Source organism: Liolophura sinensis, chromosome 1 (genome assembly GCF_032854445.1).
Source record: "Liolophura sinensis isolate JHLJ2023 chromosome 1, CUHK_Ljap_v2, whole genome shotgun sequence".
Lineage (NCBI taxonomy): Eukaryota > Metazoa > Mollusca > Polyplacophora > Chitonida > Chitonidae > Liolophura > Liolophura sinensis.
Genome location: NC_088295.1, coordinates 12,105,137 through 12,123,270, shown reverse-complemented (window position 1 = coordinate 12,123,270; position 18,134 = coordinate 12,105,137). Strand labels below are relative to the sequence as shown.

Sequence of the window (18,134 nt, the reverse complement as noted above, 5' to 3'; positions counted from 1 at the left end):
GGGTGCTCCTGTTCAGAAGTTCAACTCTCTAGGGTCAGCATATGGCTGTAGGTCATTCCTGACTGGCATGGAACCTCAATCTTAACTAAACACAGCCATGTGGGAGACATGTCAGGGGTATGGTTTCAATCAGCATGACCTCCCTAAATGAGCTGAAATTAAACTGGCATGTCCTGAAAATCTCTTTGATAGAGTAGAAAATTATGACCCCAGATAGGAGCAGTCAAAGCAGAGTCAGCTTGTCTACATGTGGTCTCTCCTTCCTTTGTTTTGTCCTGGCCAGCACCTAACAGTTCTAGCTAGACTATTTCTCAGGCCCTGGCCAGTCTCCTCACTTTTGCATCCTCCTACCCACCTTCATACCATCTGCTAGTCCTTGGCAGAAAAGCTTTCACCCTTAGGGGAACATTAAACCAACTAATCCAGCTATCTAGTTCATATGTTGCAAGAATTGGGTGTTATCATAAATTTAATATTCAGAAAATAAAGCCCCATCAGACATTCGATTCTCTAGAAGCAAGAACTAATATACGTGTACACTTACATGTATGTCTATGTATGTTCAAATTAAATGCAGGCACCTGGTATCTTTGAAAGTAATGGTTTATTCATTACTATCCTCCTATCCTTCTACAGTTACATGTACTTGTATATCTGACAGACATTGATAAATACCGTAACGCCTGAAACATGAAATCAGCAACAATTAAAAGGTGAAGTTATATACCCTATGATCAATGTTTATTTAAAAAATCCAAAAGAAAACTGCTATTAAGGCAAAAAAAATCAACAAAATAAACACTGTGGACATCTATGAAGAAATTATGTGATTCTTTGTTCACACAGTTACTGGGATGGACAACAGTATGCAAATTAATGCCTACAAGGCGTTCTTTATTAAGACATTCATGAGTTACTGGGCTGTAAGTCTCGCTAGGAAGGGAGAGAGTAGTACGACTCTACTGGAGTCCGCAAACCCTCAGGGTGCAGATATGCTAACTGTTCAGTGTACCTGCGTGGGCTCATCTCAAGACCCTTTGTCTGACCAGATGGGAGCTTTTCTGAAAAAGGGGAGCCTCTTCAATACAGATCAGATCATATTTCTCACATCTGTTGCTTTTCAGCTGGGAAATGTCAGTCAACCAGTCTGCTTTGGTTAATCTAAACAGAGCTGGATAAAGTGTGGCTGGACAAACATAATGGTCAGTGGCATCAGCTGTGCCACACTGACCAGACCTATACTGATCCCTTTACCTGCTATAGGCACAGCACGTGGCTACATTTACTGTAAAATGCACAACCTGGTTAAGTTTATCAGTTTACACACCAGGAAAATTAATTTCTGATCTTAATGCAATGCAAATTAAAAAGGAAAGCTAAGATATGGGCTAACACATCCACAGAAAACACTGAATATTAACAACCAATATCACAAGCCCAGAAGTTTTTACACATATACATGAAATCTTTACACAAATACTGATGACATCATGGTTTAAAATTTTTTGAATTGTAATGAACCATTACAGAATAGATCACCTAATAACTAACAAACTCAGTATAGACAATAAAGATATGGGGACATACCTGTAGATACATGAACATGAAACATTTGAAAATATTGTGCTTAGTTACTCAGAATAAGAAATTAAACACTCTGTGTACACCCAAAAGGTGTCGCTTCTCGATCCATTAAAGCTGGTCATGTCTACAAACCGGCATGCTGTTTTATGTAATTCCACAAGATTTCATTGATTTTTTTTTTATTTCCCGCACAGGAAAGAAGAAATCAATTTTCAGCTCCATGTACCTGGACATAGGCCAATTGTGCCTACAAACGGGTAAATGGCTTCTGTCAAAAAGAACACAAATACTTCCCACAATAGTATACCTAAAAAAATCGTAATTTTCTTACAGATGCAACTCTGATACAATCTTTGCAAAATATGTTGTTCAGTACTGCAATGACAAAATGCACCATAACTGTACCACTACACTTATAGTTATACATCTGTGATGATTTTTTATTTATGTTAAACTGATAATTTAATACAAGGGATATTTTGTTTAACATTACTCTTTTGATAGGAAATGTTATACAACAAACCTGGTATTTAATTTTTAGTGAACAGAAGCAAATGTACATACATATATTTACATAAGATATGACCACTTGTAACATTACACATACATCCAGCATAACACAAAGTTCACTAGTATTCTGTCACTATCACATGTCACTAGAGAAGGTTAATACCACACAACTAGCGAAAGCTTATTTGCTAGATATAAAGGCTACTACTCACAATTAAAACTGACCAACCAGAAATAGTAAAACAGAAGTATAACAATATCAGGTTTGCCCGAACTGTATGATGAATAAAAGCAAAATCTCTTCTGAAACCCTTTCATGAGGTTTCTTAGAATTAACATACATTTATAACAAGAAAAACCTGTAAGCTTTGGTAAATAGGACAAGATGGAAGTGCTTCCAGGAAAACGATAATGTATCTCAAGCATTTCTTTGTAATTTTTATCAATGTTTCATATCTTAATATGGGCAAATGTCTCTGACAGCTATGTAAGTACACAGCATCAAATTCAAACTCCTCCACAAATATAAAGGATGTACTGGTAAATGTGCATTAATATTATCTCAGCTTTTAACTATGTTAAATTTACTCAGCCTGTGGATGAGCATGGGTTCCTTCAGGTTCTGCGTGGTTCTCTCCCACTGTAATGCTGGATGCAGTCGTAGAAGTGAAATAGTCTTGACTATGGCATATAACACCAATCAAATAAATAAATAAATAAATAAATAAATGACTATTACTTTTGCTTCATAATGTAACATATTTTATGTGCAGTCTGGGATACATAGTAGAATTGAAGGTACTATACGCAGATATGCATATGTACACAAGCAATGTCCAATTAAAAATATAATGGAACACAATAACACACATAAATGATAGCACTGAGCATTCAACTCTCAAGAAAGTGAAACTACATGTATTTGCATACATACCTTGACAGCTCACATCTGGGACGCTGTGAAGAACAAGGATTCCAACACATACAAGACACTTCAAGAAATATGAACACTTGACTTTCCGGAGCTTAATAGTAACTCCCAGCTCCATGTCTTATTCTGTAGCGTTGTTGTCGTTGTGCGATGAAGTCCACCCTTGGGATCATGCACTTGCATGTTCAAGTGGATATATGTTTTGTTTTCACTTGTGCATCATTCTGTAGGGTGTCTTATTCCCTCCGATATTCACTTAAGAAACAGGTTATCTGGTGAAGAGCACACAGCACTTGGCTGGCAAAACTCAACTGAGAAACGATGACGCGATTTCAAAACTTTTACCTAAGCAAGCCGCCATGTTGTCCACAAGCTGACACAAAACGGGTCCTCGAAGTCAAACTTACACCAGGTAAATCATCCAATATTCCCCATGAACACACTGATCCTCAAAGTCAAGACCACGGTACACACCGTGATTATAACAGAAATCTAATGTACTCGATTATCTCCTCTCTTCCAAACTTAACGAGGTTAGCACGTTTCTAATTTCTCTGAGGACATCGATGGCTTTCTGACTCAACTATCAACATACCCTTTTGGCCCAGTGCACGTGGCCACGTGACGCGCTATGGATGATGTGATTGGTCAAACACCGAATGGGCTAGCCTCGTAGAGTGGGCGACATTTTCAGGTGTAAATTCTACTTTCAAGTTACCGACAAAGGTAGACTCAGGTAGCACTATCCTATGTAGGGCAAGGCGGACGTTTTTCCACACTCACATTCCAGGGAAATGACATTGTATCGCGATTAATGAATGTTCAGAATGCAGAATGACTACGTATATATAAAATTCAAGGCTACGGTACATATAAATTCAAGTCCGGTCTACTACTTTCACTTATATAGGGGCGCAGAGCCTTTAAAACATTAATTGACGATAATTATACTGATATATTAACTATTATTAATCTGTTTATTTGTTTTATTACGTTATTAATTAAGTGTGAGAGTGTTACTTTGATATATCATCCGATACTAGAAATACTAGCAATCATTCATTATGTGATTAATTTCCGCTGAGCTCGCATAGGCCTACATATGCCCGTGGAAAATAGCATGGTCATTGTATGATTAGTGTTAACTCGACTTGGTGAAATTACATCTTCCCGCAAACTCTCCGAAATAAAAAAAGACTTGTTTTTTTTTTTTTTGATTGCTCTGTTTTGATTGCTTGTGGTAAAGCACACGTATGTTTATATAGACCTACAGTATATATACGATTCAAATTTAAATTCTTTTATTGGCGCTGACACAATATAAGTTGGTTATGACCAAATTAAATTTAAAGAATAAATGAGAATAAACGATTAGACGTAGAATAAATCTGTATGCACTGCCTATGATAAAGAAGCATTAATTAAGCAGTTGGCCTGAAGGAAATGGGCATAGGTTTTAAATCCAAATTTAGAGTTTGTGGCTGCATATGTAGACCGAAGCCAATCTCTGCATGCATGTGGTCAAATGTTAGGTGGGCCCATGGATTCAAGTTTCTTTTCCCTAATCTTGTCACAAAGACATTTTACGTAATTATATAAACATTTTAAAAAATGACTCCCCCCTCTCCATGGAAAATAACGCTTACATTTTTCCGCTCAATCGCTGACAATCTGTAGCATATAGGCCTACACCTCATATACATATACATATATCTTGTTTTAGTCCTTGTAAATGTAGTTACGAAACCAATTTGCTGGTCCCCTGGACGGCACATCGAGAGATCATTGTAACTGCTTTTGAAAACTGATATGTATATATATGGGAACTTAGTGATAATGGCTTAAAGACACGTCAGCAATATTATCAGCCATATCGTGGCAACATAAAATATCTCAAGTAGTAAGGTAAACATGGTGAAGAAATGTTATCCATGGAGCCAAATAACACTTTCCATCTCATATATATGAGATATACAGATTGTCTCAATCTCAAGCGTTACAGGTTAAGGCTGAACGAGCCTATATGTAGGCCTACAAGTCCACATTCAGCGCCGCAAACGGCCCTTTTAGCGGGAGCTGATCCGGGATTCGACCTTATACCGACCTCTAATATATATATATATATATATATATATATATATATATATATATATATATATATATATATATATATATATATATATATATATATATATATATATATATATATATATAGGCCCCTACTCAGCTGAATTTGTTCACATTGATAACTTCTATGATGCTATAGAATGTGGATCATATCACTGTATGAAGAGATCTCCATACACTTGCTACTCCATCTGCGTGCTGAGAATATAGTGCGTGCATGCTGATAGGCTGATATAATTAGATAGTGTAATATCTCATCCGGGGCTTATATGCAGTGAGGGCTAATTCATGCATGGGATTTGTCGTTGCCATGGAAATGACACATTAATGTGAATAAGAGGATATTACTGACGGTTAAATAAAGCGAAGATTTAATCAGAGGAGCTATTGTTGGTCCACAACAATTGTATTAAGAGAATTGGACAAACATCTGGAGCTGGTTGGTGTTCAATGAATTAATCAGGGGAATTTAAAGAAATTGGAATTATAAAACAGATTGCGGACCCTCCGTGAATATATTTCATGAGATCATGAGCCATAAATCTCTATATTTTTTGCAAAAGAAGATGTACCACAGACAAAGAAATGCCGCCAACACCTGTCATGAACGCTGCTGAAAACGTCTTTTTATCTGCATATTAAGGTTTTCCCTGCAACAACCATTCATGCTGCTAACGAAATATGGAATATCGATGTGCAAGTTGTAATTAAATTCGGAATGGGTAACATTTATCATCACGAGCAGATCGAGGTAGATGTGCGTTACTACACAAGGGACCATATTAGTGAGTTCGGAATTTCAGATTGCTTGCATCTTTGAATATATAATGTTGTGTTTAATTCTTTAGGGAACTGTTAAAAAAAATCAAAACTTTTCTCCAAGTTGACATTTATTCAGCTTCTCTATATTTCCACAGTCGTCTCCTTTATTATGTGTTGGTCTATTCTGCAAATTGAAGTTCTGCAGCTTTGGGTTTATCTTCTCTGGAAAGATCAGCTTCCTTTTATATGTGTAGCTTCTGTGCTGATTGCTGGAGCTGGGTGTCTCCGATGTCACCATTTGTATCGCGTATATAACACAGTCTTAATCACTATCTCTCCACTGGAAACCACGAAAATGTTTTTTCTTCTGTGTACGAAAATGCAGTTCTATTGGTTTTAGAAAAACAGAGTTAAACATTTACTGAATATCATCAGCAATAGCTATACTTTCTTAGCACCATTTAAGGTACAAGACCAAGGCGGTTGTTCAAGTGCCATCTGGTCATCTGGCAAGGCATCTGTTTAGAATAGACCATAGCAAACTTTATTTGTGAATGAACTGTACATTATTCTGTAACTGATGTGGACAGTGATCAAGCGGAAATCATTGCCAAGTAAAAGATTTTGAACTGTGGTCCTTTTCAATTCTATACCTTTACTGGACAAAATTCTTGCAACTTGTGCATTCCACATGTCGTGGGTTTGGAATTTGTAGATTTTGGGGTAGTAGTACATGTTCTGGGGGTTCTGGCACTGTAGCATCTCGTTCACGTACATATGCTTGCGTAGACAAACACGCTCCGGCTTACACAAAGCGGCACCCAAAAGGCGGCCCCGCTCCACACCCCTGGCGGGCCCCCATACTCCACATGGAAGACTACTGTCTTCTGTAGGGTGGAGGAGTGTCTATTGACAGAGCGGTGTTAAATACACAACAACTTATCGTACCCACTAGGGCGGGGACTGGTGTTTTTTCCACTCCACGCGTTCCAACTCCCGACCACGCGCCAGAAGTTCTTTTTTCACGTTTTGGTCGATCTGTACGGAGTTGAACGATTTCTTACTACGTGTGCGTAAAACCTATTTGAGGTCACGGTAGTTGGTCATCTCCGAAACGATCTGGTTGAACTCGGAGTCCGAAATTGAGCCGTCAACCATTGCGCGTGGATGCTGTTCTACTTAGCCGCTGCTAATATACGGCTCGCGTTGTGCTTATTCGCCTTCGCTGTAAGCCGACGGTTAACGTATTTCCCAGCGGCGCTACACAAGCCGCATCCGAGGACAGTCGCCTCCATCGCCAAAACAGCAGGCGCCGTGACCTTCGTAGAGAGTAGACCCACGCCCGCCACTCCCAGACAGAAAGATCCAACCATCATAGTCGAATCAAAAGCGTCCGCGGCATTCACACCACAGCGGTATTTCTTATATAAAGCCCACCTGGCGTCTCTCTCTGTCTCTAACTGCTTGTGTGTAGCGCTAATATACTGCAGGCGATGGGCGTTGCCAGCATGCGCCGAAGACAATGCAACCACACTTTCTGTGGGAGCTGTCGGTGTCAAGGAGTCCTTATCCACGATCTTTGGGTACAGGCCCGTAGTGCATTATAGAATGTCCGCGATTATGTCTAAATCACCTTCATACCGGCCTACCCTCAAACGCCGCAGTCTGATAGAATTTTCGAGATAGATCGTTCCGACATACATGTGGTCAGCTTCAATGATTCCGACTTTTTCCAGAGAGCTCTCAACGACTGCTTCTCCCCGCAGAGGAGTTTTCACGATTATCCTGAAGGCCTTATAGTTGTGTTCTGCCGGCCATCTAATCTTCAAGCCGGGAAACACGAAGACTGCGCGATCGGCCGCCACACCTAACCTATCGGATGGTCACCGACCATCAACCAACCGAGGTCGCGGGTCCGCGATCGTCAACGCGGACTAAGGAGAGCTTTTGTTCTCCGAGTGCCTCAGAAGGTGGTTTGCGCCCACTACCCGCTGTGGCTGAGACGTCCTGAAGGGAATCGAACGTTTGAGGTTCTGGCTGCTTACACCGCCCTCCTCCCCCCCCAACTGAAATTTTTTCCCGGGTATAAAGGCCGCCTTCAAACTGGAAGACCCTGAAGCCCGAAGTCCGAGACGTCAGCCAAGTCGGACAATGCTAATCATGTAGAGCGAGGGCCGTCTGCGTCCACCATGGCAATGAATGCAATGAGGTTATGGCGTTTTCCGACAGGATATGTCTAAAAGCCCAAGCGTCAGGTGTGTTATATGGCCTGAGTGCAAGGGTTTATATCTTGCCAATATTCATCCCTTCGCCCGTTACTGGAACAGACCGAAAGAGTGTGCAACCTTGACCGTGACTACTAGCCGAGGATGCCAGCACATTCTCTGAACTGCTCACTTCATCCAAATGCACGTAGACCTCCTTATGAGGGACCAAGATAGAGCACTAAGCGACCCGTTGCTTCGTTGATTCTCAGCGTGACACCTTGTGGGCGGAATACTTCCTTGTCTAGCGTGCAGACACTATAATACCCTTACGCCACTTCAATGCGCTGGCTATCCAGTGTGAAGCCCATCCCGGCCTGGATGTTCGACCACGTGGGGCATAGCGTGAGATCAAGAAGGGCCACCATTAGGCGGCGATCAAGGTTGTCTAGACTGAGCGGCAGCTCGACAGCACTGCCGTTTTGAACATCAGAGAAGGTAACAAACATAGTGAGTATGGACACGGCCTACAGCTTCAATAGAGTGGCCACTTACAAGGCCAACACATTGCATATCGTCCAAATCCACACAGATCATCTCGTATGCTCTGACATCTACGTGAGCGAGGGTAAGGCCTTCCAGGCTCAATTCACAGATGTGTTCGAGAAGTACTGCCTACCATCAGTAACCAGCGTTTCCATAGTCCAAGCTTGAAATACCAACCCAATGCAGTTCTGGCAGAAACAGCTGAACTTTGCAGTATGGAGCGCGACTACGGGTTGCGGTGTAATCCCCTCCCCCTTACCCCAGAGCAGAGCCTGGAAGGCGTTCGACAACCACTACGACAAAAGGGCATATGAAAGGATTTTCCGGGAGTTCTTCGTCTCTCCACATACGGACTGGAGGCGGAGTGGCGTAAATCACGGTCTCGTGGTAGCTTACAATTACTTGACAAAGATCGGATACTACCCTGTTGGCGACGGAGCCTTCAATCCGAGCAGGATGTCGTTCCCCAGAAAATACGGCGTTCTGGACGTAGACTACTTTGAACAGGACGCTGTGGACGCCTGGGCATCGTTCATTGTGGAGAAATCTCAAGGCTTCACGGAGCCGGGCGAAGAGCGCCTAAACGATTCCATCCGGCTAGGGGCCGTAAAGGTAGCCATGCTAATTACATCAGCATGATGCCTTTATGAACAGTTGCAATGAAAGCTCGACTGAGATACTTGTTTAGCTGTTATTTGACATGGAACTCATTCACGGACTACGAATTTGAACTTTGATATGGAATTCATGCCTGGAATATTCATTGTCTGCCTGGCATCATTGAAAACTGATGACCGCTTCTCTCTTGTGTGTTACCGGCTTTATTTCTTATTTGTATAATTTCTTACATACCTTTGTCTTCGGGAGTTAGTGTTAAACGTTGTTTTGGAAATGGATCTTGCGATTATCGACTTGGAACGCCCTTTATGGACTACGAATGGTATAGGAATGTCGGACTTGACGCTTATATCAAACGCTACCAGGATGTGTTACAGTACGCTAGTAGTGCAGTCGACTGTAAGCGGCATAGGCCTATACATGGCGCCCAGAAACATGCTTCTGCAGATCGGGCAGATAGTCGACTACAACAACAAAATCGTCGTGGCCAAGGAAGATCAGAAGCTAGGCGCCAACGAGGTTGTGAAGGCAGAAGTGTCACCTACCTTGCTGTCCCAGAGGAGTGGAGAAAAGGGAATTGTGAAGCACAAGAAGTTATCCCTCCACCCACAACAAAAACACAACAGCAGGAAGGCCCACCAGACAACTCATTCTCGTTAGCGCCGTACAACCACGATGCGGAGAAGACATCTCTCTTGGTAGCGATGGTTGCTATTGGGTTACCGCCGTTGTGGTCCCTAGATTAGCCAGCCTCGTACTGCCACGAGCAATAGGCGGCCTACAGTGATATCCAGAGCCCAGACAATCTCTGGCAGCCATCCAGCTGTTTTCTCTATGGAGGTTCAACACACATGACACAACACTGCCGATAATACCAGGCAGCGTTGCAACCGCTTTCCCAGCCAGCTTGCCAAGGGCGCGCCCGAGGCCCTGGAGATGATTTTCACTCACTCTTTGAGACAACCCCTGTCGGCTGGCTTAGGAGGGGGCGTTGGAGGCAACGCAGAGCCCCAGGTGAGCGCTAACACCAGCAACGAGATCGTCATGCCAAGCGCCGTGAGGGTAAAGGTGATAGTGATCTCTTGCTCCAGGAAGAGTGTGCGGATGCACGCGGCCAGCGTGGTGTCTTCGTGAAGGATGGGATTGATGTTCTCCCTGATGCGGTTGATTTGGGACCACAGAGCTTTGCACGTCGAAGAGGCTGTCTCGAGGCGGGCCGCCCTCTCATCCTCGAAGTTACGTAGCCGTTCTGCGATACGGCCCTGAGAATTCATCCTCGGCCTCCCCCAGTTTCTGTGTTTGCCTAGCTATGTCTTCGTCGAGCCTTGACAGCTTGGCGAGGTTATTCGTGAGTTCACCCCGGATAGTTTGCAGCTCCTTGTCCAAGCACCGTATTTCTCGAAGTTGGATCGTTGAGTGGAGCATCGTTTAAGGGGTCCGTTCGATGTCGCTATCTGTCAGAGTTGTTTCTATTTCCTGGACAGTATCAGCGGCATCTTGAGCTGTCTGGCCCAAATCCTTTTCTCAAGGGTGTCTACCATGGCGGCCGCGGCACCCAGCTCATCCGCCGTTGTCTGCAGGGCTGTGGCTGCTGCCCAAGGCAAGGATTGCTGTCGAGTAGGGCGTGCTCAGTCGACAAAGCCAAGAACATCCCTAACAGCGTTAATCCAAACGCGCCGGTAAGCGACTGTGGAGAGTGCCAAAGGGGTACCAGTCCGTCTGCTGACAATGTCCAAGTTTGGATGGGCCATTAAGCGCAGTTGCCCTCCTCGATCCATTTCAAATTTTGTGTAATCCCGCCCAAAGGCAGGGTGAGCCCCTCCTCCACCAGCGCCGTGTAGTCATCATCCATGGCCGCTTTAATAAGCTCTCGTTCAATAATGGTCCTGTTGGTGGTTCGCGTTGTGTCCCGTTGTGAGGTCGTATCGACATCAGGGAGGGTAGGTGTGTCATCGTCAACATCATCAGCATCAACGTCCTCAGTCCGGTCGTCGAAGTCGCCGTAATCTGCTATTTTCTATATTAGACAATGTGCTTCGATGTCTAACATAGTAAAGATGGCTTTCAGTGTATACGCAGGTTCAATCCCTTCAGAAGACTTCGCTAGCCTTTAGATGTGAAAGGTGTAGGGCAGTCCGTGGTCGTCACAAATATCCGGAGCAAGACCGACGAGAACCAGACACTCAGTGTCCGCTTCCGCAACATCGGCCATCATGACGTCATTGTCCCCGGCACCGCGCGTCTGGGCTTCACGATCACGCCAACTTCGTTCGACCCTAACGTCACTGTGGTCGATAACCTAGGACCATTGCTATTGCCATCTGTGGCTGACCAGAAACGAGCGGCAGAATGCGGTGTATCAAGGCAGTGGTAGGGAAAACACGCTCATCGCGTCAAAGCGGCATGCGCGGTGGATAATGCTGCAGACAAAACCATCGCTCGGGCATATGGCAATCGGTTGTACATCCCACTGGATTTTGAAAGCCATATGCCCTTCTATCAGAGTGCCTTGGCCGACCGACCCGTGTACAAACTGACGTTCAATTACGGCCGGGTCCTGAAGACGAAAGATGGTAAAACCACCACTTACACCATCGACAACATTAGTCTGGAGTTCGATACGGTCACCTAACCGGAGCTGCTTAGACAGATCCGCAACCAGTTTGCCGGGCGCATCTCCATACTGTATGACCGCGTTCTCCAACAAAGTCAGATTGTGAAAAACTAGTCCGACGGGCTCTGGAACATAAACTTGAATGTGTCAGCCAGATCGCTGAAGGATGTCTTGATGCTGTTTGAGACTCAAACAGCCGGAGAACGGTGGGACAGGAGGTCTGAATCTTTCTATAGCCTGAAGATCACCAAAGTGGAGGTTATGGTAGAGTGTGTCCTCAATCAGCTGTACAGCCAGGGGATGCGGGAATACCAGCAATGGGAAAATAAGCGTCATGTCGGACATTCCTCTACCATTCGTAGTCCATAAAGGGCGTTCCAAGTCGATAATCGCCAGATCCAATCCCAAAACAACGTTTAACACTAGCTCCCGAAGACAAAGGCACGTAAGAAATTATACAAATTAGAAATAAAGCCGGTAACACACAAGAGAGAAGCGGTCATCAGTTTTCAATGATGCCGGACAGGCAGTTGATATTCCAGGCATGAATTCCATATCAAAGTTCAAATTCGTAGCCCATGAATGAGATCCAGGTCAAATAACAATTAAACAAGGTATCTCAGTCGCACTTTAATTGCAACTGTTCATAAAGGCATCGTGCTGATGTAATTAGCATGGCTACCTTTACGGCCCCTAGCCCCAGGTTAAGCGGCCTTAGATACAGTTCGAAAATGACGAGCGTTACAGACCTTAACCGAACAGATCGTGATTCAAAAGTAACGGACGATTACGTCTTTCGCGTTAATATGTAAAAATCTCATGCTACAAGAGGCGCCATCTGTGATGTTACACATGACATTCTGGTCTGTATAAAAGCTGCCTACAAGATAGATGGTTACACTCGTCAACCATCGCCATCTATGTTGTTAAGTACAATGTCCGCGATAGATATGTACATAAGGATATCAGCGCCGTGTGTGTGGTTGATTACAATTCAGGTCGCCAGAGATTCTGAACGCTCTGTACATACCTGCAAACGAGAGTGTTATATTCATTGTAAAATTTGAGAAACTTAGAATGAAGGCGTTTGATGGAGTATCCTTGACAAACTATTTTTTGAACTAACAACTTGTGATCTGACAAATGCTACAAGGCGAGATATGTATACGTCATATGCAGGACCCTTTGGTATATTGCTATCCAAATAAGGATAATTTACAATATCAAAATTGAAGTTATCCTTCTTGTCGTAAAGGCGGCGTGAAAGGAGACCTTGATCGTCCTTGTACAGATATGGATACAAATAAGATGTGCCATGAAGACCATCTGTTGTATCCTTCAAATCCAATGAGGGCGAATCGATTTCCTTTACCACTTCAGCAATATGGGGGTTATTTAACGCCAGTAGATCATCTATATACCGCTTGCTAAATAAAAAGGATCGAGCTTAAAAGATATTACTTTTCAGTAATTTCTGCATATAGTCGTATTCATATGAAAACAGTTATAGGTCTGCTAAAAGAGGCGCACACTTGGTACCCATTGGGATACCTATCCACTGCTGGTAAATGGTACCCCTGAATTTCACATAGATGCTATTAATGAGAAATTCAAGTAATTCAACAAATAATGTAACATCCCATGAGTGGTAACCTTTATAAATAGTAGAACTAAAGAAAGCGTTACATTCTGACGTTAATGTAACGGTGACCTGTTTTAGTAAATACCGAGACAATTAACGACGATATTCTTTCAATAAGATCTTTGTGAGGAATTGTAGTATAGAGAGTAGAGAAATTTCATGTGGATACGTCTTTGTACGGTATATACATATGAGCATCAAGTTCTTCTGTAAGACGTTTGGAGTTGTTAAGAATCCACATGCAGTTGACACCTGAATTTTTTGTTAATGCATAACAATACTTATTTCAAAATGACTTTACTTCTTGTAACGCTCTCGTAAGTAGTTTTAACAAGAGTTTGGTGGTACATCTTCTTGAACCCGCAATAAATCGAACCCTGTATGGGGATTTATGCAGTTTAGGAATCCAGTAAAATTGTGGTGTTTCTGTATGACGGGTAGGTATAGAGCTAGAACGCGGTCGCGACAAACCCTTGTCTGGTCTCTAGGAGTTTGGGCGCTCTGTCACGAAACCGGATGAGCCTGTACTCTACTGCTGGAAGACCGCCACGCGGCTTGGTCCGTGAGGTGTTGCTTGTAATGCTTTCGGACACACAGCTGCCACCAGATGGGGTTCTAAGACGCTAGGATCTCCTCAATGAGAAATCCATCCACGTCTGTGCATCTCTATGGCCGTAAGCCAAGGTGCGAACCCCATCTTCAGCAATCCAGCTCTTACTGTCGAAGGAAGACAGCGAGACCTTGTTGAGGTGCTGCCCGTAGATGTGGTGGCCCTCGGTGGCTTGTTTTACGCCCTTGTCCTTCTTGATGTTCGCCCTGCCAACCTCCAGGATGGAGTACATCTTAGGGTGCAGAAAGGTGTACTCAGCAATTGGCCGTCCAGCGCAATCGTCCTTCATTATCCCCAAGACCTTCTTTTTCGCAACGCTGTGCAGTGGGTGGTCTTTCGGGTAGTCCGACGTGTCGTACAGGTTCGCGTACTCGGCCATATCCTTGTAGACATCCTCAGTCTGGATTTCGAGGAGCAGGCTGTCTGTGAAGAGGAGCTGGCAGCGCCCTCCATACTGGGTCTTCACCTGGTTGTAGTAGAATTCGTACATCATGACATAGACAGGCCGCTGTAGGACTAGGAGGCTCTTGTGCATCTGAAGCGCTGCGAGGCCATCGTCGAATATGTTTGCCCGTGCGAAAGCCGGGCTGGCTATTAGGCGTCGGAGCTTGTCTTCTTCTCCAGAGCGTACTAGCTTAATATCCACACGCTTGCGGAGCTTCTCTATTATCTTCCCGAAGACGGAGTTGTTCATCAGCTTGTACAAGTTCTTCTCGAAATCACTGATGGCCCTTTTTCGGAGCTCGGTGTTCATACGGATGTAGGCCTCCATCCAAGGGCTCTGATCAAAGCGGAGGACCCAGTGGACCTTTGTGAGTCGCATTCCAACAGACAGGTACAGCTGTAGGTTGCGGTTGTGGAACACATAACGTTCAAGCTTCTCAACCTTGGTAGACACCGCCCCAACGCCAAGGAGATTGTGTTGGTGCCCTGACAGCCACTCCTTCTGGACCACCATATGCTCTGGAGCTAGCGGGTAGGAGTTGTGCGCATTATGTAGGTTGGCTGGGTACTCCAGGTCGACATCGAAAATGTAGCCCTTTGGGCTGTCAGCTGGATGGCTGGCAATTGTCTTTCCGAGGCGCTGGCACGATGCGCCGCTATCTACCCACTCGAATCCGCTGGCGTCCTGGTAGAGGATGTGGCTGTTGGGCTGCTTGGGGTTATATCCCTCAATCCTGGTGTTGTTGGCTGCTGCATAGCGTTTCAAAGCCATAGTGATGCCGCCCCGTATCACTTTCTCCATGAAGAGCTGCTGATCGTAGTCTGTGAGCATCTCCAGCTTTACTTTTTCAGGAGCGCATCCCAGGAGAGCCTTGGGCAGGTGAAGTAATGGACGGGGTCCAGGCCGTACTGCCGCATGCTTCCGGAAGGTCTCGCAGACGTCCGCCATGAGAAGAACGTCGGTGCAATTGTAGATGTCGTGATATTCTCCTATGCTGCGGCAGCCAAAGGTCTCCTAGACCTTCTTGGCATAGTCGCCTTCGCGGATGTGCTGGTCAGACAGCTTGCTGTAGAAGGCTTCCTTAGGTGGGAGCTGTTTTTCTTCGAAGCGCTCGAAGGAGTCCTTGTACCCGTAGGCGTAGACTACCTTCCGCAACAGGAGCTCCCGCCTTTCCCGCGTGTGCTCGTACTTGGCCATTATTTGGAAGGCCTCTGGCTTGATGGCCGCCACTAGCCTGTCGAGAGAGGCCAGGAGGAACTGGGCGCTGTCGATGAACCGCAGCTGCCCGAGGGAAAAGGAGGTGCACTTCTCCGTGTTGGGGATGACAGACATCATGCCTGCCACCTTCGACATGACCTGCATTAGCAGGTGAGAGTCGAGACGCTCCGGGATGGTTGTCATTTTAGGGCTCAAGCGCAGCTTTAGGTTGCATGCGTTATGGGCCACACTTATGTATTTGCCGGTGATATGGCAGTGGTGGCGGATAGAGTCGACGTCTAGAGGCTTCTCACAAACGGGGCAGGTTGCCGCGCTGTGGTGGGCCTGCCAATCCTCTCTGGTCATTCTCGTGGCTTGGGGATTGGCCATCCGAAGATGTTGATATCCACTCCGTTCTGCACCTCCACTTTGGGTGATACCTCGCAATGTCCAGCCAGAGTGTTTGGACGCTATCCACAGCCCACCCTGAGCATCTCTGAGTTCATCTTTCTAGTGTCCCTAAGATTTTGGGAAGGCCTTGTCTAGAGCCTCGTCTATGTCTTGGGCCTCGAGTAGAGTCCCCGGCTTGATGCGGAGTACGGGGTTGGTGTACTCTTCGCTGCCATCTTGGTTATCCTTTTGGACCTGGAACCTGAGGCCTAGTTGGAACTTAACCCTGTTAAGTGCTCTGATCTCTCCCTTGAGTTTTGCCTGGATCAGGGGGCGTACTTCTTCCAAGAAGGGTCTTGGGTCTCTTTTGGTACCTTCTGGCACAGCCATCTGTCATCCCCTGAGGTAGATCCCTACTGCCCACGGGGTTCACACGAAGACCAAGTCTGGCTCAGACAGGAGTTCCTTCATGTGTTTATCGAACTCCTCGTCCGTCAGCCATTTATGCTTTTTCTGGCGTGAGGCTGGTGTTGGCCGCTTTCTGCGGGGAGCCGGTGTGGACCGTTTCCGGCGGAGAACTGATGTGTAACTGATGGGGGCTAGTCGTGGTGGTGGTATGGTATAGTCATGTGTTTCCCCTTCTCTAATAGGGAATTTCGATGGCGGCTAGTTGTGCACACTCCGCTCTGAGTGTGCTGCTTTTCACGCCAGTTCTGCATACGGGCGCGAGCAGCGCCACAACCCTTACACCGAGCCAGGGTTTTTTAAAACTCCTGTCCCACACCCTTGACAAGCGTAGAGGCACCTACTACCCTTTGCTAACCGGGCGTTGTGGACCCTGCAGTACTCCCTCAGGCTACTTCCTTCACACAATTCCGTCTTTCCCAGCAGCAGCCAAGTCCATGTGTTCGTCCCTCTCATTGTAACAGATTGCTATACCCTACTACACATATGTCGGATATACTCATCTTTAATTGGAGGCCTGCTTTCTGCTGTAGGCAGACACGCTCCGGAGGTGGGCGGAGAGGGCCCCGTCTTTTGGGGAGCAGCTTTGTGTAAGCCGGAGCATGTTTGTCTACGCAAGTTTATGAACGTGAACGCGGTGCTGCTGTGCCAGAACCACCAGAACATATAATACTTGGGTTTGGGATTTGCAAATTGCAACCCATATTTAAGTAATGGTTTGTGTGATTGTCAGAGTATCTAGTGCATAACCTTGGTAGTTATATAACAGGATTATTGGGTCACATGCAATGGATAACTATTATCACCCAGCTCTTGTGGTCATATTCAAGATTGCCTTGAGCCATTTCGAGTTGTTTTTCCTCCTTAAAAGAGTGGATATGACTCATAGATTGCATTTAACATAGCGACGACCACAAAGAGTGGGATGATTTCCGTGGCACCTTGTTCTTGACTGACGGAGTTCATACTCTGTTATACCACATTCTTATTGCAGACTGATCTGTCAACATTACTTGAAGTGCTGACTTCAGCAGTGTCAGACATCTTGAAGGACTGTTCATCTATCGTTAAACAATTCTTTTGTGGCTGTTTTAGACTTTACAGACCTGGACGTGAAGATGATATCGGATTGTGACATCACTTTAGCAGGCTGAATGGAAGGTTCAACCGGGAATGTGTCATGGACAGATGTAGCCAAATTTGCATTCGGTTGCGTCTCATTTTTCTAATGCGGATGTGTTCCTTGCAGACTGATCCCAAATTCTTCTAGTCTAATACACAAATTTGGACCTGCTTGAATAATTTGCTGCAAGAGGTGAAGTCCAAAATCGTCACATCGAAATAAGATATCAACAGTTTTTTTGATGTCGTTGCCAAAGGTTTAAGTCATAGCTTAACCACCCCACCCCCGCAAAAAAACAACACGAAAAAAAAACCAAAAAAAAAACCAAAAAAAAAACAAGAAAAAAAAAACAACAGAAAAACAAAC

At 44.9% G+C, this 18,134-nt stretch overlaps 1 protein-coding gene across 1 annotated transcript in view; it reads right to left on the bottom strand.

Annotated features, from left to right (window-relative positions):
• The window catches only part of LOC135469126 (protein sidekick-like), a 43,747-nt gene extending 40,107 nt beyond the window's left edge, over positions 1-3,640 (bottom strand). The window contains exon 1 of the mRNA XM_064747661.1: positions 3,029-3,640. Coding sequence (XP_064603731.1) covers positions 3,029-3,143 — 115 coding nt within the window. The 5' untranslated portion in view covers positions 3,144-3,640. The remainder of the gene's footprint in view (positions 1-3,028) is intronic.
• Positions 3,641-18,134: the final 14,494 nt, after the last annotated feature.